General features: G+C 34.7%; 1 protein-coding gene across 1 annotated transcript in view; it reads right to left on the reverse strand.

Moving 5' to 3' along the window:
* ZMYM2 (zinc finger MYM-type containing 2) overlaps window positions 1-23,521 on the reverse strand; it is a 113,432-nt gene that overhangs the window by 21,083 nt on the left and 68,828 nt on the right. Inside the window, exons 13-21 of the mRNA XM_080798286.1 lie at window positions 15,536-15,701; window positions 14,951-14,985; window positions 8,215-8,344; window positions 7,377-7,492; window positions 6,233-6,404; window positions 4,831-4,956; window positions 3,939-4,033; window positions 2,282-2,450; window positions 1,845-1,996 (exon numbers count right to left, since the gene is read on the reverse strand). Coding sequence (XP_080654412.1) covers window positions 1,845-1,996; window positions 2,282-2,450; window positions 3,939-4,033; window positions 4,831-4,956; window positions 6,233-6,404; window positions 7,377-7,492; window positions 8,215-8,344; window positions 14,951-14,985; window positions 15,536-15,701 — 1,161 coding nt within the window. The remainder of the gene's footprint in view (window positions 1-1,844; window positions 1,997-2,281; window positions 2,451-3,938; window positions 4,034-4,830; window positions 4,957-6,232; window positions 6,405-7,376; window positions 7,493-8,214; window positions 8,345-14,950; window positions 14,986-15,535; window positions 15,702-23,521) is intronic.

Genomic DNA, 23,521 nt, shown 5'->3' on the forward strand with positions numbered 1-23,521 from the left:
AGTTAATCTGACAGAACCCTAGTGTGCTCTTCAACATTTTTATAAATAATTGATCTAGACAACAGAACATTTCTAAGATGATGATATAAACATTTATTTTAAAAGAAGGTTGTTCCACCATCTTAAATAAGTACACACAGTAAAAAGCAATGGAAAACTGGATAGATAGGTCTTTTGTGTACTAGTCATTGACAATTATACAGGTCAATGAGTGCCTACCATATGGACAGCATGGTACAAGACACTAAGAGTAAGACCCAGATCCTATTTCTCTGAAGAGGATTTATATGTAATAAATAACTTATTCTGATGCTTACTGAGATGTTTTCACCTACACCTAACACCTGCTATTTTTACTCTTTTTTACTATGAGGTTTAATAAAAAAGGGGGAAACATACACAGGTCTACAAATGCTGAGTTAGAACCGTGGAGTCCAAATGTTTTAGAATTCTTAATTTTTTGGATTTTACAGAGGAAATACAGGGCATGTATATACTTACATTATAATCCTAGAGTATTCTAAGGAAGTACACTGTGTTTGTTTAGAAACATTAGCAATCTTTTAGTGAATAAGGCAGTTAATATTCTATGGATAATCAAAGTGTAATAAAAAGTAACTTCACAACTCTTCAAGTTATGTTTTACTGTCAAATTAGTTTTTGTAAAAAGCTAAAGGGTAATAAAATCTTTAGTTTTCAGGAGTTTGGGGATTTGGAATGGTAGACCTATTATCGCCATCTAAACATGAGGCTCAAGGTACATATAAATCTACAAAGAATAAAAAAGTAAAATCTACTATATATTTAGGTTGTTACTGTAAAATATGTGATGGCCTTTGAACAGATAGTAATTTATAGCCGTGTGTTATTTCCCCACTATCACTTATATAATCTTAGGCAAATTTCTATCCTAAAGAAAACGTAAGTAAAATACAATTAAGACAATTGTAATTTTCTGAGTAATCTATCTCATTTTCTACCAACTGTTAGCAGTACATTAAATTCTGGGCCTATGAACAAAACTCTGCATTAAAAGGGAAAAAAACCCCACCACACCAAAAAAACCCTCCACCTTCTATCATCTACCACAGCAAAAAGTACACAGGATGTCAAGCAAGATCCTGGGCTCAAACCCAAACAATTTGTTCAGAATTTCAAGTTGATCTTAATGCTTATTACGGAAAACAGGCTCACTCATGATTCACAGACATGTGGTTTACATTTATCTAAAAAACCAAAGAATGATCTCCTTTTATAAGATGATTCAGAAGAATTAATGAGTAAATACCCTATTTAACAATTAAAAAACATAAGAAGTATGAAATTCAAACAGGAACCCATTTGGAAAGGAACCCAGTTTTCTGTTTACACATATATCAGCATGGATCTATATATACATATATGGATCATGCCCAAGGATGTTAATTCATTTATTTGCAATTTTAAGAAGGAAATGAAGCCATCCTAATTATTATATATATGGTAACAAATATACAGCTTCATTCGATCCATTACAAAATATGCAGGAGTTTCAAGTCATTTGACCGTAACTCCATTTTTCACATAAATTCTTTTTGGTTACGGTACAATAGTTTTGGAGAACTTGAGGATTTTTAGGAATATACATCATTATAACAGAAAGACCTATATACAAAGTAGCTAAGAAAATCCTTTATAATACCCTAGTATTTGCAAATACAGTAAATTCTTTCATGCCTTAGCAAGCCAAGATTTCATTATGTTCCATAAAGCTTCCCTTAATATTCGTGAAACATTAACGTTTTTCTTTTCCAAAACTACTACAACAACCAATTATAGTCAAACGTAGCCATCAAATTACTAACCTCCTGTATTCCAAGGCAAAGATAATAGATGCTGTCAGGTGCATAACTCTCTCCATTTGGCCGTCGGATCTCATTGACAAAATGGGCTAACCCATAGTTAAGCTCAGCTGTGGTGTGAGAGAGCAGATCCTCTTTTAACTTTACTGATTTAGCTAAAAAGAGAGGAAAAAATTAGTAATTATTATTTACTCTTAAGATTAAGAAACTTTCTGAAATTAATTTATACTATATAAGAACTATTTAAGAATATAAGAATTTATACTGTATAATTTATACTATATAAGAACTATATACTATATAAATAAAGTAAAATGAAAGCTACTTAAATGTACTTAAAATACTGTAAGCTACATTCATTTTTTTAAAAGTAAAGGTAGTTAATAACAAAAATCTTGATTTGAAATACAATGTAAAAGAAACAAAATCAGAACACTTACGAGATTTTAGCTCATCTAATACCAGAAGATCTTCATCAAGTTGCCTAGTTTTGACCCAGTGTTTCCATGCGTTTACACCATATGTATATTTGAAAGGGAAGGTGCATTCTGAATTGTCAGAACTATCATCATGAGACTGGTATCCTGATACAGCTTTTCTTTTGGCTCCCTATTAGTAAAACACCACTGTAAAATCTTTTTGTAAAAAAACCTGTATTATTTCATGACTTCATGTAGGCCATCTCTCAACAAATGCAAACCAAGAGAAATATATTTATATGCTTAGAATTGATTGGTATTCCAGAATCTGAGAATAGTTACTTGAAATATACCTCCAGGAATGCCATATTTCTACATAAACCATCTTGTATAACAAAATCATTTTAACTTCTGCTGTGAGAGTCACTGATAAGGAAATAATTAAATATAAGACACAATTAGTAAATAATCTAAAAAGGATTCTAAATATTAATGTAAGGAGAAACTGAACTTTCCAGTAATTCCAATAAATGGGGAATGACCACTCAAGCTCCTTATGCTGTCATGATGGCATTATTTACTACATAAGTTTTAAATTTTGATGTAGTACACCTAATTGACCTATTTTTTCCTGCTACTTCTTGTACTTTTGGTGTCACATCAAAGAACTATGCCTAACCCAAGGTAAAATGATTTGGGCCTATGTTTTAAGAGTTTCATAATTTTAGTTCTTACATTTAGGTCTATTACCCATTCTGAGTTAATTTTTGTATGGCGTCAAACAGGAAACCAACTGTATCCTACTGCAAGTACTCACTCCTTTTTCAGTTTTTTCTTTCTTTGTGGGGAAATTTGTGAAAGTCATACTTTTCCTTTCGATCCTGCTTTAGGTTGCAAATAATAGCAGAAAAAAACAGATCACTAGAAAATAGCCTTAATTCTTTTTTTTTTTTTTAAAGATTTTATTTATTTGACAGAGATCACAAGCAGGCAGAGAGGCAGGCAGAGAGAAAGGAAGGGAAGCAGGCTCCCTGCTGAGCAGAGAGCCCGACGTGGGGCTCGATCCCAGGACTCTGAGACTGTGACCTGAGCTGAAGGCAGAGGCTTAACCCACTGAGCCACCCAGGCACCCCAGAAAATAGCCTTAATTCTTGTCAAAGAATTGAGTTTACTTTCTCAGCAACAATGTCAACCTTTGTCAGGATAAAATTATAAAGGAAAATTAAATGGCAAAAATATTCAGTCTTTTATAAAGTTAAAGTAAATCTGAGACATTTTTTATTACTTAGAAATGAAGTAATAAAGACTAACTCTTAAGGCCTTTTTAAATCTAGGGGAAAAAAGTCTTTCCATAGCCTCAGGCACAACCGTGGGTCACTATATCCTTGCTCCATCCCTAAAGAGCTAACACTACATGGGGCGCCTGCATGGCTCAGTGGGTTAAAGCCTCTGCCTTCAGCTCAGGTCATGATCCCAGGGTCCCGGGATCAAGTCCCGCATCAGGCTCTCTGCTCAGCAGGGAGCCTGCTTCCCCCTCTCTCTGTCTCTGCCTGCCTCTCTGCCTACTTGTGATCTCTCTCTGTGTCAAATAAATAAATAAAATCTTTAAGAAATTTTTTTTAAAAAGAGCTAACACTACAGAGACAGTAGTTAATGCAAAAATACTATTAATTTATACCTTTTTTTTAGATCGAGGTCTAGGCTGTTCCTCATATTCTTCTCCAAAAACAGGCGGTAATAAAAATTCATTTTCCATATCAAGCTCTTCAGCAGCTGGCAATCAAATGAGAAGAATTTTTATTTACAAATATAACAGCACAGGTTTACAGTACATAAACACAGCCAACGAAGAACTAATCACAGAATATAAACAAGTACCTATACATGGGGATAACCTATGCTGCAGGGAGGGTGAAAAGAAAAGGTCTATGAGTTCTGATAAACCCTATATAGACCCTTAAAGAAAACATATGTATAATGAATAACATGAAATTTTCATGGAAATGTAGAATATCAGAAAAACTATTATAACCTGAAATTCAATTTTAAGATCTAAATGGTCTCAGTACAAATCTGTTTCAACATATCAAATCTTTCTCAAAATAAAATGCTTTACGTTCTACTGGGTGTGCTTATTAGCCATCAATACATTAAGAAAATAATGAAAACTAGAACACGTTTCTTTTATAACAAAAGACCTGCAAATAATTTTTTCCTTTGAAGGTGAACTTAATTTTTTAAAAAGTCTTATGAAAAATACTATCAACATTTTATTTAATTTTTTAACAAAGAAACAAACACTTCTTTTTCCCTTTCTCTATCTACAAAGTTTTCTATAATGAATTACTTCGAGAAAGTATCTTTTTAGGCTCTAAGAAATTCTCTTTAAGTCACTTCAATTCAATCCTATACCTCATTTCAGAAATTAACTGTTGAGTTTTGAGTTTAAAAAAAAAAAAAGAAAAATATAAGCAGTAAAGGCAAGAACATGAACACTAAATGACTAATGATCATAACTAAATTCCATAACTGTAGTTCACACTTAAAGAATAAAATAGCATTTTGAGTACCTCTGGGGAAATCTATTTCGATATCCAAATCTGGTTCATATGGTACATCAGGCATATTAGACTGTGTCTCTGGGTCAGAGTTCTTCAAGAGATCAGAACCAATTATGTCTGTTTCAATAATTACACCTGTAATCAATTCACAGTATCATTAGAAATCAAAATAGAAGAACCTTAACAGTACCTATATTTAATCTGGCAAAGGAAGTCATTTATGTGAACATAAAACAAGAATATATTAATATGTCACAAAAAGAAAAGGTATATAGCCATCTTGAAATGTAAACTCTTATAAATTTTATAATTGTTAGATAATCATGAAGACAAAGAAACTTAATCCTTTATGTTTCTGACTGCCCTTTTTCAAAAGTTAATAGGCATGCTTTGATAGTAAACCAACTCTGGTAGGCAGAGTATTTCTAAAAGCAATCCCTTGTCAAAAATAAACTAATGAGGGTGGATTTTCAATACTCTTTGAATTGTAACCTAGGTTTTCTGTATCATTCAATTACAACTGCTTTCTAATGTTTTGATCAGTTGTTTTCAAACATTTTTATATGGTAGCATACAGTAAGATATGCATTTTATCCATTTCAAGGTGGTGATAGGCTACAGAAAGACAAACAGACACAGACACAGGAAATAAAAGTTTCACAAAACAGTATCCTTTTGATGAGATTCACACTAACATTTCCCATTTCACTTCATTAAACAACAAATAAAACCACTGGTTGTAACCCACTATGTTAATTTGTAACAAAGGCCTCCATAAACACTTTGACATTATGAAATACACAGAATTGGTTATGTTTCTGTTATCCTCTAGGGTAATGGGAACTAGGCAGCTCATGGTTGTAAAAGGACCCTACGTGTGACCAGAGGAGTAAGGGTAGGAATAAATACTCTTAAGAGAATCATCTACAACTTACCTACGCTATGCCATTTGGCAAACATGCCTTAACAGAAGATAGGATAAATCCTAGTAGATAATGCAAATTATTAAGTATAACCAACAAAACAAAACTGGGGCTAACCATTACAAAATAAGAGTTCAGATCATTATTAACGATAATCAGTTATTTTTGTGTCTGAGCTAGTATATTAAAACAGGAATCACTCTGAGTTGATCTTGTAAGTCAAATCCTGTCACAATTAAAATTGGAACCATACAAATTGTACAAATTCCTGCTTAAAACTGGGCATGGCATTAAAAGAGCATGTGGCTAGATAGAGTACTTATCTCTTAATACAAAAATACATTTTTGTTGCAATGCTTCCCTCCCCAAAACTCCCATATCAAGTTGAAACATAATGATATGTCCCAGCAACATACTATAATAATTATAACACTTACTGAAAACCAATGATACACTTATTGGACAGAGTGAAATATACTGCAACTCACTGTTGATGTTGGCAGCGACTGTTTTCCCCTCATCTTCAGTCATCATATCTGTCATTGTAAGCAGCTCTGTATCAAGAGGATCTGAAGAAACTTTGCTTTTTAGCTCCTCAGCCACTGCAGGGATCTTCTCACTGCTATCCAATGAGGCAGGCAGAAAAACAGGAACTGGCACCTATTAACCAAAGTATTGACTGTTAGGTTTACTCAACATTAGAAGATAATTTTCCAGGGATGCCTGGCTGATACAGTCAGTGGAGTATGGGACTCTTGATCTTTGAATTTTAAGTTGGAGCACCATGTTGGGTGTGGAGACCTCTGAAAAATAAAATCTTAAAAAGGTGGGGGTTGGGGGGGAGGGTAGTGCCTGGGTGGCTCAGTTGGTTAAACATCTGCCTCGGCTCAGGCCATGGTCCCAGGGTCCTGGAATCCAGCCCCATATCGGGCTCTCTGCTCAGCAAGGAGCCTCCTTCTCCCTCGCCTTCTGCCTTTCTCCCCTTGCCTCCTGCTCTTCCTTGCGCTATCTCCAATCAATCAATCAATCAATAAATGTAATTTGCCAGATTAAAAATTATTCTGACACATTATCTTCTTTATAATACCACACTGGATTAAAGCTTTGGAAAAAACACATACCAAAACTAAGTTGTCAACTGTAACAAAGAAAGCCCAGAATATAAACAGCTACTTTTTGAAATAAAAATTAAATAAAAATAATTTTTGAGATAACTTTGTCCCCCAGGGGACTATGATAGTCAAGCCCTGGCACAGTGTCTTTACTGCAAGTGATTTAGGACAAAATAATGTAATGATAATTCATATGAAATTCTATTCCGTGTTTAAGTTTTAAACCTTACAACTTCACCAATATTTTTCTCTAAAATGAACTCAAACATAAAACACTGTATATATGCACAAAGCAGACACAGACATTTGCCAAACTTCATCTTTAAAGATGAACATATACTTATTAAACACAAAGCAAACATTGACAGATTCAACCAAACCTAAGTTAACTGGTGAAGGCAAAGACTCAACCCTGTTCTACTACCTCACTAAGGTAGGAATTACAACATTCTTCTCCCACCTACTGCCTGATAAACTTCAAAATGAAAAAAAAAAAAAAAAAAGTTAAAATCCGACTTACAGGAACAGGAACTGTAGTAGGAACAGGAATATTCTGACTGTACATGTGCATAGGTACTGGGATATACACAGGCACAGGGATAGGCACTGGAACGTATTCTGTCTTCCAATTATCATCTGAAAATACAAAATGTGTTTAAGAAGCAATGTTAAGTAATACACATAGTTACTCAATGTTAAAACAATTTGGTAACCAAAAAATTTAAGTGCCTCATTTCCCTTTTAAAAGAAATTTCTGGTTTTCACAAAATCAGGTAAGGTAAAAACAAAACTAAATACAGTAACTGTTTAAATGAAGAGAGAAAAACAGAATTTAAACCTTTTTCTTAATACAAAGAAAATGTCCCTTAGAAACATTATGCAGTTTCAGACAGCCTATCATATTCCCCTCATATTCCCTGTAAAAAGATTTATCTAATCAAACAATTAGAATACATTTAACTCTCATAAAAATATATAACTGAATGATACCATCTCATTCTGACAAGGAAACAGAACTGTTAACACAACAGGTCACATTTACAGAGACGATTTTTTTCAGAGATTACTGTAACTTTAGGGAATCTCAGCCCCAAGGAAATTTTGGATAGAGCGCTTTTTCATTTATGACATAATTTATTCTCTGAGCCTTTAACAGAGATTGATTTTCATTAACGATTTTAAATAATATGCTGTATTCTCAAGGTAACGTCTAAACTTAGATAAGCAAAATCAACAGAAAATGACAAAGTGACCAAACAAATACACTCCATAGCCTATTGTTTGAGAAAAGCATGCGTTTTTCAGTAAGAGAGATATTAAGTATAGGGAAGCATGTAAGTCAAATTTTCCTAAATTACCTGTCTGACAAGATTTGGTCTGCATATGAGGTTTACAGTAAGTAGCTTTTGTCATTGTTAAAGGTTTGCAAAGAACGGCTTTGTTCTTCATTTCTTTGTTAGGTGTTGGAGAGGGGGGTGGTGCTGAACCCTACAGAGGAAACAAAAAGAAACATTTTACTTTTGCCTCTAATTTTTATTACTTCCTGGTGTTAATGAATAGCTGGTTTCTAAGTCATGTGGAGCGAACACACAAAAGTTTAAGCGTATAAACATATTATGTTATTATCATTATGTTTACTATAGTCTTAATCTGAAAGGATCAAAGTGAATCTGTCCTAACTACAAAGCAGGAGAAATCATTCATTCTATAGAACTGTGTGACCTTCAATGGATATTTTTTTAAAAATAAGACAATTTTCACTTTTAGGTAAAAAATACAATGTTAGCCTATTTTTTGAAAATAATTAGGTTCTTTAAATTTAAGAAAGACAAAGTTCTTAGTTATGGCCAACACACCAGTTCCCTCTACTGGATAAACACCTTATATGTGTTACTAAATTTTAAAAGATAAAAAAAAAAATGATGAAAAGAATTACCATAAATACTATCAAACTTCAAACTATTTTTTATATCCCAGCAACTGCAATTTCAGAAACCTGTCCTAGATCAGAGTCTCTAAGATGTTTTCACCACATACACTATAGCATTATTTGCAGTTGAGAACAGCGACCACCCTCCCACCCCCAGGGCAACACACAATCAATCTAAAATAAACTAAAGATCTATCTATAAGGGACTAAACATAGCGGTTTCTCTGTACCACCTTTTGATATTGGAAAAAAGGTACAGAATATAGAATATTTGGGGTACTTAACGTCTAGACAGTCACCATGAACACTTCAGTGAATACAGAACCATTACTCCCAAAGGAAATTAAAGGTTAGGTTCCTACAAGCCTTGGGTCATAACACTTTCATCAACAGTTCAATACATAACAGTATTTCTGTTGAAACACTTGATTTCATATATATTTGTCACAAATAATTATGCTCAGTGTTTGTAACACATGATTACAGCATTTTTGTGTACTATAGTGTACTAGGATTATTAATGCTTTCACTCAGATGTGTACAGATACAGTACACACACACTATATGGTACTGATACTCAAGTCCTGTTAATACATACTGTATACTGTACACTAATGTAAATAAAGTCCTGGGGAGAAAACAGTAAACATTGTATATTTTATAAAATATTAACATCTTACTCTTAGTGGACATGCAGGATGTACAATGGGGCAGTGCACTGTGTGGTTAAACCTCTCAACCTTTGGCATGCCCATAAAAACGAAGGGAAAGGTTGATGGGAATTATTCTGCAGAAGAGGAAGAAGTCAGTGACTTGGTGAGAGAAGAAGAGGGGGACATGGTGACATCTGGCAGTTCTCCCTCAAGAGTTTGGCTTTTATAATTTGTTGACTATGTCAGTGCTTTTGCCTCCCAAACTGGCTTCAGACAAGTCAGCCTTGTCTGCTTGGCTTTTCACCTCAAATCTTTTAAGCGTCTTTATAAAAGAGGTAACCACAGTGGTACTCAAATTGGAGGCTTTGTTCAAGCATAGGGTCATATCCTTCCATGTCACTGACAATTCTTCCCAAGGCAGAATTCCATTTCAATATTTTGAATATTGGAATATTCCATTCCAGTATTCCAATATTTTGGCCACTGTTAGGAGTCCTGGGCTGACTTTCATCACTGAATCTGATGCCTTCTTTGGCCATCTAGCCAAGGTCTTCATCGGTGGGCTCTACTGCCTTCTCTACCGAACTTCCTCCACAGCACCAAAGCCTTCTTCACTTACTTGGTGCAATATACATTACGTCTTTAACACTTTTTTTTTTTTTAATTTTCTGTGACACCTTCAAAAACTTTGAAATTTTTCATACAGCCTGGTCAAACATTTTCCCAACAATTTCTCAGGGTAGCCTGCTTGATGCTGTCCTAAATAATGTTACAGATGATGACTAACTTCCAATAATCTATCAGGGTGAGGTTTTTGTTGTTGTTGTTGTTGCTAGAGCCCCAAACTCTTTCTCATGAAGTAGGTCTTAAAAGCTTTAATTGTGCCCTGATTGAGGGGTTGGATGAGAAAGAGTTTGGGGGCATAAAGAGAACTACACTGAGACAGGCATTTTTGAGTTATTCAAGGCAATGGAAATTATCCAGTAATAAAAACTTCAAATGCAAGGTTTTCATGGTGGAGACAATGTTCAACTTCTAGGATGAAGCACTTGAAGAACCAATCACAGAATATTTTAGATACCATTCATGCTTTTTTGTTCCACCTCCAGTGGACTGGCATATACTTCAGTTTTTCCCCCTGGAGTTTTCATGGATTTGGGGCTCTACGTACCAGGCAGGGGGGGAGGGGAGAGCTGGGGAGGGGAGTTTGACGTTATCCTTGACATTGGCACACAACAGCAAGGCTGCATGGTTTCTAAATGATTTAAAGTCAGGGGCTTTGGAGACCACTTGTATCCTATACATTCATTTGCCACTGATCTTGTGAAAGCAAGCCAGTCCCATCAGCACTGAAAACCTTCTTGACTGTGTATCTTTTCCAAAGCATCCTGGTCCTGATCAGCAAAACCCACCTCACATCCAAGTTTAATATTTTTCATACCATTTTGCTTGAAATGTGTGAGCTAGCCAGCAGAAGGCAAGAAAGTTCAACATTTTCCTGATCCTACATACATGTTGTATATAAGCTGAAAACTTCGGAAAGAGGCGTTTCATTTTTTTTTATTAGTCCTAAGTCCATGAATCCATAAATATAATCACTCTTCCTTCTTTTCCATAGCTTCACCATGTATTTTTACTTCAGTACTCAGGAGTTGCCTCATCTGCAGACTGGTTTATTTCTTATTCCTTTTTCTAAGTGTAACATATTGTTGATTCACAAACATTAAACTCACTGCCAACTGAATGAAGCTTACCTAATATGCATTATTTCCTCCATAAGACACAGAGCAGCCTTCCTCTGTTTAGGAACATCAGATAGGGCTTTTTAATACTATGCATTAATAGTGGATTTTTATAAAGCAAAATCACAAAAAATAAAAAGACAAAATATGCAAAAGGTGGTACTAATTGACTATGACAAGGACACCTGCTTATAGGATGAGGTGAGACAAAAAGGGAAAGCCTTGGGGCGCCTGGCTCAGTGGGTTAAAGTGTCTGCCTTCGGCTCGGGTCATGGTCCCAGGGTCCTGGGATCGAGCCCCGCATCAGGCTCTCTGCTTGGCAGGGAGCCTGCTTCCTCCTCTCTCTCTGTCTGCCTCTCTGCCTACTTGTGATTTCTGTCTGTCAAATAAATAAATAAAAACCTTTAAAAAAAAAAAAAAGTTGGGGGGGGAAGCCTTGCCTTGTTCCACCTCAACAAGAAGATGCGCTATGCCTCAGGAGACTCACGTTTTTTACCACTCTGCACATGTCTGCAAATTTCTTTGGAAGTGCCATGGGTATTGATTTAGGGGTTACAATTTTAGAGAACAGGTAAAAATTTGCAAATATGAATGATGACCAACTGTACTTAAGGCACTTACTGTTTAATAAATTTACCTGTGCATATTTAAAGGTGTGGAAAGATACAAATTTTTTAAAAGACTATTTCAGGTAGATATCTCATTTGTATATTATTTATATAATGTATATGGCAAAGGGGCCGGTACTATTCTAGATTCATCAGGATTTCAAACTACATTATTAATCAGCTAAGTAAAAGAGCTATGAACAAGTAGCTAGAGAACTTAGTCCTAAAACTACTGCTGTGTAACATCAGACAAGTGACTCTTGTCTCAATTTCCTCAACTGTAAAATGGGAAGAATAATTTAACAAATCGGAATTGAGTATCTACTATATACTAAGACTAGGTAAGCTTGGTCCAAGCTGGAAAATACCCTAGAATCCCCACATATGAACAAGGGGTCTAAAATCATATATATCGTAGATTACTCGATGTTTTACCTCCTGTAATTTAGAAACATTACATCATGTCAATTAAACTACACCACCTGGTGAAGACCTACACTTGATAATACTTCTTACTTTTTTGCTTGTCAACAAGCAAGATCTCCTTCTATTTATAATGAATACTGAAGGAGGGCCCAAAATAAAATTATAATGACAAAAGCTACCATCTGTTCAGTACTTGCTTCATGCCAGAGACTATGTGCTACAATGTGTACCCCTCAAAATTCATAAGTTGAAATCTAATACTCAATGTGATGGTATCTGAAGGTGTGGCCAATACATGGGGATTATATCATGAGAGCAGAGGCCTCATAAATGGGATTAATGCCCTCATAATAGAAATCCTAGAGATGCTCACCCCTTTCCACCATGTGAAGACAGTGAAAAGATGACTATTTATAAACCTGGAAGCAAGCCCTCACCAGACACTGTTAACTGCTTGCAACTTGATTTTAGACTTCCTAGCCTCCGAACTGTGAGAAATAATTTGTTTGTAAGCCACCTCAACTATGGTATTGCTATAGCAGCTCAAATGGACTAAGACATTACATGAAGCACCAAATTTATGTAACTCATGAAATGAGTTATTTAATTCTCCTAACAGAACAAGAGGTAAGCCTTTTAATCACTCCAACTTTACAGATGAGAAAACTAAGGCTCAGAAGTTACACAACCCGGGGGCGCCTGGGTGGCTCAGTTGGTTAAGCTACTGCCTTCGGCTCAGGTCATGATCCCGGAGCCCTGGGATAGAGTACCGATTGGGGCTCCCAGCTCTGCGGGGAGTCTGCTTCTCCCTCTGACCTCTACCCTCTCATGCTCTCTCTCTCAAATAAATAAAATCTTTAAAAAAAAAAGAAGAAAAAAAAAAGAAGTTACACAACCCGGGAAAGACGATAAAGCTAAAAGTTCTAAGGTCAGGATTCAAGTAAATTCACCTAACACCAAAGCCTATGTTCTAAACTACTATACATACTGCTTTTATGAGGTCTGGAACATAGCAGCTACTATGTGTTTAATACTTACTATGTGATAATACTGAAATAGGCACTATCTTCATCCCATTTTACAAACAAGAAATTCACACAAAGAACTTGTGTAAAGGGGCTTGTCCAAAATTATACAGCTAAGCTTTCACCCTTTGAAGTTTATAGGTTGGGAATTAAAAAGATTTCAAAAGCTTACAAGGAAAAGATGGGAGAGGGCTTTTATAAGACAAAAGGCAATAATTGCAGTGGCACACTGACTTACCCCTCCCTAGACCCTTCTGTCTGTCATACAATGTGGTTCAAGTGCTATGTGAGGAAAAAAGATTTGATATTATACTGACAGAAGGTAGGCCTTAAAGCCTTGGTCAAAAGCTTATATATTTGAAACAAGGTTGTAAGTTGCCTTACAGCTACACGAAGTTAACAAAATATGGAGTGACCATCTTTATATTTTTCAGTCATGGACAAAAGTGTCTGGTATTAAAATGAGATGATTCAGCTGAATACTTTAAAGTATTTCTGAATTATCCGATTTTAAATACATTTCCATAAGGGGGGTATGACATATAGGGGAGGAAAGCAAAGGAGAAAGCACTCTTACTTACCTAGGATTCTTAACTATTAACATCAAAAGCAAAAACTGAACAGAATAATGTAGATCACCAATTATTCATCTATGTCAATGATTCTAAATTGTGGTTACATATTAAAATCATCTGAAGAACTTTCCAAAAACACAGAATTTCTGAGTTGGAGCCTAGGCATCGGAAATTTCTGAAAACTCCCCAGGTGATTCAAATGTATAGCCAGACCTAAGAACCACTGATTTATTCTTTCTTATCAGGATAAAAACTAGCTCAGAGACTTAATGCCAATAAATTACTCCTATAAGGCTTCCCTTGGTAAGGATGCCAGAAATACCAGTATTCCAACACTGGTGATTATTGTTACTTGGCATACAAGAAGACAGGCTCACTGTGCCTCAAAATGTACCAAAACGTTGCTGCTTCTCTTTATTCATTACAGATAAAGGGACACTTTCAACCTATAAAAATTCTTCAAATGCTAACATAAAAGCAGAATGTGATGTATTACACCAAAGACTAAAGAAAAAAACCCACAGGACACGTTATAGAATTATTACTCATTATTTAAAAACTTGTAAATCCTGGCCCCCAACATAGACCTTCAGATACCTATTTGAGAAACATAAACTCAAAGCCATTAATAATCTGGCCCAGCTTATTCTTTTACCTCATTTTCCATGATTCCACCACAGGTGCTCAAGTTTGGCCCTCCTGAATAGTTATGCATGCCGTTAGCACATTCCTTCTACTTTTCATCAGTGTCTATCTGGCAACCTTCTACTCAACTGTTCTGAAGCTTTTTCACAGTCACCAGGAAGAGATACAATGAGCCCCATGTGGCTTGTATCTCTACTCCTCCCTCCGACTTCTGCTCACGCTCACTCTCTCTCTCAAATGAATAAATAAAATCTTTTTAAAAAAAGGTGATGGGACTTCAATTCAAATACAATTTATATGTCTATCTCCTATTCACCTTTGTATACCTTAGCATATATCAAAGTATCTGTTTTAATACTAGATAATTAACCTAAATACTTCAACTGTCCCAGTGGAGGAAAGTAAAAATCTTTTATTATGATCAAACTGGACTGTTAATTTATGCCCACACTACAAAATCAATATAACACTTTACTTAAGCAATACTTACTGTCATTTTGGTTCGGGACGTCTGACAACCCTGATCTAAAAACAAACAAATTTAAAAAAGACAAGAATCACTTTCTTCAGAATGTTCTGAATCTGTATTTCTCATTAAATATTACTGATTTTTTAAAACAGTTAATGAAGAAAACATTGTAAGCTATTTTAAGAATATCAAATTTGAGAGCTGAAATACAAAGCTAAATAAGTGGAACTCTTTTCCCATTTTGTCCTCAGAAAATACTCATTGTTTGGGGGTCAATACTATGTTCTTATGCTTAACTCTTAATTAAGTCACAACTCCCAAAGAGTTTTCACTGTTACTCCCAACTACTCTCGGCACATACTATTTCCTAAAATGGTCTTCATTTAAAATTGCTCTTTTTTTCAACTAGCACTAAATTTTTAAAAGAGAATAAAAAACAATCCATCTACAGAAACATCATATATGGGGCACTTCCACCCAAACTATGGAAGTTGCCTTTAAACTATATCCAAAATCAACTATTCACTATCATGAATAAAATTCAGATCTAAGAAACTAAACACTGCTATACAGGTTTTTCAAGTTACTACCTAAATTATTACATACCATAATGTAAGTTTTCAGGTCCTTTCTGAGTTGTCATGTTGGGCTCATTCTGCTGACAGTAGAAACGGAGTAAGCAGTGTTGATCACAGAAATGTTTCATTTCTCCACGCCACTGCACTCTCTCTTTAAGTGTTCCTTGAGATTTACAACAGTCACACCTTGCAGCCTTAATAAAAAAAGGAAGTCATCAGACATTTCAAATTAGAAAATTTAAAAGTCAGACATGTACTTTAAAAGATTTCTAAAAGTTTATCAGTGATTATTGCCAAACATGATAAAAGTTTCTGACAAAAATAAAATCATAAACATAAAGTAAAAATCCACAATAAAAGTGAAAAAAAATGTAGCAATTTAGTAATTGTCAAAATCCCTTTCTATACTTACCAGCAGTTAAAGACCAGCATTACAAAGATGGGATAACCAAAAAAAGTGAACACTGGTAGACCAAACTGGTACAATACATTTAATATTTTTAAATAATTTTGAGGACCCTAATGATATACTGGTAGAAGTTTCCTACAATCAGATTACACTGAAAATCTCTAATTAATAAACAGATTTCCTGTGTTCAACTGATAGCTCAAGATAAATCAATTTAAAGAAGTTGTATAAGACCAGGGGCGCATGGGTGGCTCAGTGGGTTAAGCCTCTGCCTTCAGCTCAGGTCACGATCCCAGGGTCCTGGGATCAAGCCCCACAACGGGATCTCTGCTTGGCAGGGAGCCTGCTTCCCCCCGCCCCTCTCACTCCCCCCCCACTCTCTCTGCCTACTTGTGATCTCTGTCAAATAAATAAATAAAATCTTTAAAAAAAAAAAAAAAAAAAGGTAGTAGTAGTAGTTGCGTAAGACCAGAAAAATTTTGAAGCAAGCTTTTATGAGAAAATCATGGAAGCTGAAGTATTTTCAACAGTTTAATAAATTTAAAGAGCTTTATTAAAGAAGCAAGCTCTTATGAGAAAATCATGGAAGCTGAAGTATTTTCAACAGTTTAATAAATTTAAAGAGCTTTATTTAAAGTAGATTTAACTATTAACAAGAATTTTAAGTTCATGTTCTAAAATACTCAAGTCTTTAATTAATTAAAAAAGTTGTATTTTAAGTCAACCATCAGCCCCAACTAGTAAAATTCATACGTAAAACACTAAACCTTATGGTGGTGAATCCATAATGCAGGGACAGATTTTCACTTTTTAGTGAACCCATGTCCCCTCGATTTTACCCATTTTCACTATTTCTTAACAATTTGATCAATATGTGGACCAAATCATATGAATGATTAATTCCAAATACAGTTCTTTTCATAATTAAGTGTTTGATCCAGTTAGAGAAGAAATAAGTTACTATATTTTTTAAATTACCCTTTCATTTAACAACTTTGGAGTTTTGATAAAGCAATACATATTAAATTCATAATAATCATGTAGCCTTTCCTCATTACCTAAATAATCTATAGTTCTATACTGTGGGTTTTGAAATCTCTCACTTTATTTCTCAATAGGAGTTCTATGAATAAATACTATGTCAAAATTCCTAGTCAGGAATATTAACAAATGATTGTGTTGATAAACAGGTCTTATATAACAAACATACCCCAAGGTTAGAACACAGGCTCTTTTTTTTCTCCAGGTCAGGTATTTCTCCTGCTGAATAAATGTTAAATGAATGAAGATTTATAATATAGATTATGACTATTAAGTGATGCCAATATCACATCTCTTGTCCAAAAACTGTGAGCTCAAATTTTATACAGCTGGTAATATTATGTGGTAACTTCAGTAACATTAGCACTTATTATCAACTAGGTCATATTTTACTCAATAATGAAAAAGGTTCTGGTCACCACCCAAAAAGTGTTCTTTAAAATAACCTTCAAGTATTCAAAGTTTCAATGTTTGGTTCCCTTTTTATACTCTATACTCAAAGACAAAGCACAAAGGAAGAAATCAAAAGCTTAACATTCTAATTATTGAGTCTAAACAGTGCAAGAATATAGTAAAAGTGAAGCTGTAGCCCAGTTACCTCTCATTCATTGAGAACCTGAAAAATAAAAGCCCAGCATGTTATATCTACTCTCTATAATCCTACCATAATACTAGAAACAAAGTGACTTGTCTAAGGTCAAATATTAAAAATGCAGAGACAGGATTCCAAGCAGACAATCCAAATAAAAAACTGGGCTTTATTTAGTTTATCAAGTTATATAGACAATGGAAAGCCAAATGAGTTAATATAAATAACTAGAGAATAAAAACCCCAATAGAAGTAAAATGCTGCAAGAAGGTTCTCAATGTAACATCTAAAACCAAAATCAATTTGTATAAATGTATTCAAATCACTACATATACTATTCTAATTCTTAAAATACTTCCATTTACACAATAATTTAGAAGGCCAAAGACATGAAGCCAAGTACATTCTACTCAAAGAATCTGAACAATGAAATCACTTCATTATTTTATAATTATAGACATTTGGATTTTGTAGTAACAATATTTGAAGCTTTCTTCCAGAAGGTTCAAAACAAATATAGATGATTTCTCTGTACCCAAGGAGCAAAAGTAATGCCAATTAGCAAATGGAAATAAAATATGTATATATTTTTTCAAACGGAAAGTTGTAACAGTACTCAATACTAACTCCAAGTTCAATGCCATAATCAAAGTCTTAGAAGTTGTGAACCTCTTTTCCATTTGGTTTTTTCTTTTATAGCAACTCATGCAAATTCTGGGTAAAGTGTTTGGAATTGAGCTTAAAATACAATGGCTAATTGGAAAACAGCATTAAAAATGACCATGATTCCTTACCAAAATCACTCCCACCCAACCACAGGAGAGAACTCTTAGAAAAGCTTAACATTTCTACAGCATAACAACCAAAGCATAGGATGCCTGGGTGGCTCAGTCAGATGAGCATTCGGCTCAGGTTATCTCATGCATCAGAGTCCCCAGATGGACTCTAGTTGGGGCGGAGCCTCCTGGAGATTCTCTCCCTCTGCTCCTACCTCCCCCACCCCAACCACCCCAAGTAGAAGATACACACTCTCTTGCTCACTCTCCTAAATAAATCTTAAAAAAAAAAAAAAAAAGAACTGATGTATGCCTGAAGTTGCTGGTTTAAAAACTACCACTTCATCATCTACTTAATGGTCGTCTTATCACTATGGAAAACCAGAGATTGTCTGTTATTGGAGGGGTGGGGTGGAGTAGATAGCAGTCACCAGTTCAAAAAACCTAAATAATATGCAGGTACTAAATTCTTAATTCAAAAATCTTAATGCAGCATCTCAGCTAATACAGGAAATCTCTCCTTCAATAATTTATAATAGGTCATTCAGCCTATACTGATGTAGTTCCTTATTATTTGGCAGTTTCAAATTCTCACTTTTGGTTGATATATATATATATCCTTATAACTTGCCCATCTACTTGTTTCCTATTTCACCAATCAGACCTAACTTTTTTTTTTTTAAAGATTTTATTTATTTATTTGACGGAGATCACAAGTAGGCAGAGAGGCAGGCAGAGAGAGAGAGAGGAGGAAGCAGGCTCCCTGCTGAGTAGAGAGGCCGATTCGGGGCTCGATCCCAGGACTTGGGATCATGACCCGAGCCGAAGGCAGAGGATTTAACCTACTGAGCCACCCAGGCGCCCCCAGACCTAATTTTGAGGAGGGGAATCCATGAATATGAATGAAACAGAGGATTTTACAGTCATTTAAAAATTAATTATTTATAACTTCCTACTATCTAAGTTATTCACTTAAGAAAAATGCACTGAAAAGATTAGGTAATTATAGGCAAAGCATTCAACTGATAGGAATTCTTCAGTTACCCAAAAAGCACATTTAAAGCAAGAATATTAGACACTCCCTTTCTAAAATTATTTCAGAAACAAAGAATTTTTTGAAATCACTATTTCTAGCAATTTTTTACAAAAAATGAGAAAATTTAAAAACCTAGTATTTTTTATTCCGCTATACTTTAATGACTAAGATTTACTAAAACTTAAGTATTAATTTGATTAAACCCCATAAATCATACTTTTATACTATTACAGGGCATTTACATTAAAGAATGCTGCCTGCCATTCACTACTGGTTTGTAGAGCAAATCAAAACCCATGTTAAAAAACTATAATTTGGGACGCCTGGGTGGCTCAGTTGGTTAAGCGGCTGCCTTCGGCTGATCCCAGCTGGCTCCTTGCTCAGCAGGGAGTCTGCTTCTCCCTCTGCCTCTGCCTGCCACTCTGTCTGCCTGCGCTCACTCTCTCTGACAAATAAATAAACAAAATCTTTAAAAAACAAACAAACAACAACAAAAAAAAACCTATAATTCGAAGTAATAACATTCAAGAAAAGATTATTAGTTCTATGAAGAATTACTACGAAATATTCTGGAGAAACAGGTCTTTTGAATTAACTTCACATTATCAAATGCCTAGCTATTATTCCATTACAATACTAATCCCTTTTCCTCCTAAAATTTCAAACTTACAGAGACCAAAAGAACTATCCTCCCACATGGTTTCACATTATGCCTGGAAACATTTATTTTGAGGAATAGTAAAATCTACTTCTTTCTAAAGAACAATTTGGGAGAAGAAAAAAACATTAACTTTTTTCTCAACATTTTCTGGTTGCATTTATTTCAACAGATTTTGTATTCCAATTTAAAAGAGACAGTATTTAATAAACCTCTACTTAAATCCAAATGCAAACCATTATACAAACCAAAAAACACAGATCATTCAAAACATCTTGCCAAGTAAAAGAAATAAAAGCTAAAAATGTTAAAGTGCAATTATAAATATTTAAATTTAATTTAAATAAACAAAAATGTAAAGTTATTTATACTACATTTAGTCTCTAAAATTGAGGCACAAAGATACCAGTGTAGAAAAAAACAATGTATCTGCTCCTCCGGTTAGGAAGCAAAAGCTCATGACTAAAGGTCAAATTAACAACTGGCTACCTGTTGCTTTTAAAGTCTCCCTGATGAGGAACTGTTTTAAAAAATTATTTTTCTGGGACACCTGGGTGGTTCAGTCAGTTAAGTGTCTGCCTTAGCTCAGATCATGATCCCAGGATTCTGGGATCACTCCCGCATCTGGCTCCTTGCTCAGCGGGGAGCCTGCTTCTCCCTCTGCCTGCCACTCCCCTGGTTTGTGTGGGCCCTCGCTTGCTTGCCCGCCCCGCCTGCCCGCCTGCCCGCCCGCCCGCACGCGTGCTCCCCCTCTCTCATACAAATAAATAAATAAATCTTAAAAAAAAAAAAGACGTGTGCTGGCAAACACTTCAGTGGAACAGAATAGAAAGCCCAGAAAGAGACCTACACAAATACAGTCAACTGGTCTCTGACAAAGGAGCAGAAGCAAACAGGACAAAGACAGACTTTTCAATAAATGGTGCTGGGACAAATGGACATCCACATGCAAAAAAAAAAAAAAGAGAGAGAGAGAGAGAAAGAAAAGAAAAAGAATTTAGAAACAGGCCTTACACCCTTACTAAAATTAACCCTTCACGAAAATTAAAATGAGTCATAAACCTAATTATAAAATGCAAATCTAAAAAGATGATTTTTCTAATAAAAGCTGGACTGACATTTATAATGAAATGAAATCTACAACTTTTGAGTTCTTAAATTTAAAAAGTACAAGAGGAAAGGTCAAAAAAAATCATTATTTGGTTTGGGACACAAGTTACATTTTCAAGATGACAGGATGGTAGCAGTGAACAGAAGAGACTGATGGGAGGTATAAGAATATACAATTTGGGCGCCTGAGTGGCTCAGTGGTAAGCCTCTGCCTTCGGCTCAGGTCATGAGGCTCAGGTCATGATCGAGCCCCGCATCAGGCTCTCTGCTCAGCAGGGAGCCTGCTCCCCCCGCCCCCACCACTGCCTGCTGCTCTGCCTACTTGTGATCTCTCTCTCTCTCATCAAATAAATAAATAAAATCTTTAAAAAAATAAATAAAAGAATCTACAATTTGACTCAAGTAGAAAGCACACAGAACAAAGTTATTCCTTGATTATAAATCGTGTTGGTTGCCACCACAGAGAAGCCCATGATGAATAAGGAGGGTCAACTCTTCATCCCAAAGGTGGTATTCCCATTGCTCATAGAAAAATCATCATGTCTTGCTTTATAAGTTCCTACCATTATGATAAAAAGGCTCTTACTTTTACTCCTCAGATTAGTATAGTATGTAATAATGCTATTGTGCATATTATACAAACATTTGTTGGGTTTAAAATAAGGAATAATAAAAAAAATGTGTTTAGTGTACAAAACATTGACTTTAAACCAACACATAATTACAACTGGTTATTTAAGCAACATGTTGGTATACATTTCTGAAATGCACTGCCTCATCAAAATTTCATCATTAAACACTGCATAAATAAAAACATTAGAAACAAGTATCCTTTACAAAAAAATAGCAAAATGGAACAAAATGGCAACATCTAGAATAATGTGGTCTTTTGCCAAAGAACACTTCTGTCCTTCCCCAAAAAAGAATAAACAAACAAACAAAAAAACCCAAAAGACCTCTCTATTTTAAGTAATATAAAGGAAAACAAGAAGAATTCAAAGAAAGAGAAGTACATTCAATGTTCTGTGGAAAAAAACAAAATCGTCCAAAAAGGTTTTTAAAATATTAAAGGTTTGGATTCACAATTACACAATGAGGTATAAATCTGTACAATAAAATGATAGGAAAGTCATACTTATCATATGGTTAACAATTTTGTCTCTCAAACTATAAAATAAATGATCAAAAGGGTAACCGATAGTAAGAATAAAATGGAATTTTCCCATCTTTATAATGTAGCCACTAAATACCTTTACTGTTTTGAATCCAAAACAAATGTTCAAAAATAAAACCTCCCCAACAGGGGAGAGTGTATGTGTTAAACAAAACTGAGCTTTTAAAGCTATTCAAGTACATTTTGAATGATTTCCCAAAATTGTTACTGTCTTCAATAGAACAAAAGGTTGGATTAGACTAAAACAAATGCATGTTAGAGGGTGTTAGTATGTTTGTCCTGTGTGTTTCTAAAATTTGAACCTCAATTTTAAAATTTTTTTTTAAACTTTTTAAATTTATTTTAGAGACAGAGAGCTTGAGCAGGGGAGGGGCAGAAGGAGATAGAAAGAATCTCAAGCTGACTCCAGTACTGAGCTTGGAGGCTCATGACACTGAGATCCTGACCTGAGCTGAAATAAAGAGCTGGATGCTTAACCAACTGAGCCACCCAGGCCTCCCTAATAGCAAAGACAAATTAGTCAGAATCAACAGTAAAATAATGAAGTAATTTTAGAACTGCACCAAAACTCTTAGCCTCTACAACCTCCTTAAACCTGGAAAGCATCTTCCTTTTAATTTAAAAAATATTACTTGATATGTGGAGCTGTAGATATTCAAGAACTACACCAAGAATTCTCATAATTTTCCTAAATAATATTAACACTAATCACTTTAATTAAGTGAACTAAATAGTATTCTACATATTTCAACCATTTTACCCTTTTGTTTCATTTTACCAATATTTCAGTTTTAAAGTTAGGATGATGAAATTTTAACATTGAAATGGTTTTCCATGTTACGGGCATATGAACTAATAACTTTTTCTTGGGTAATATCTGACCAAACAAAGTCCAAATTTATTCTAATTTTTCTTATCCCAAAAAAAAAAAAAACCCAATGCAATGGACCGAACAGTGATTTATCTTTTCTAAAAGTAGATTATAATAAGAAACATAAACACACACACTTATTTAGTTTCAAATTAAATATTTTTGGTCTCTATCCATAAAATATTTTCAATTTGAAACTCTCCAAAGATCCATAATTATAAAGATAAAAAAGAACACAGTGTTTTAAAACACATCCCAAGTGTCTAAAACAATTACCTGCTAATGTTCAACACTGATAAAGTGGTCTATTTCTATTTGGTGAAATAAGTACACAGATTTTAGAAAAATAA

This window comes from Martes martes (genome assembly GCF_963455335.1).
Source record: "Martes martes genome assembly, chromosome: 3".
Classification (NCBI taxonomy): domain Eukaryota; kingdom Metazoa; phylum Chordata; class Mammalia; order Carnivora; family Mustelidae; genus Martes; species Martes martes.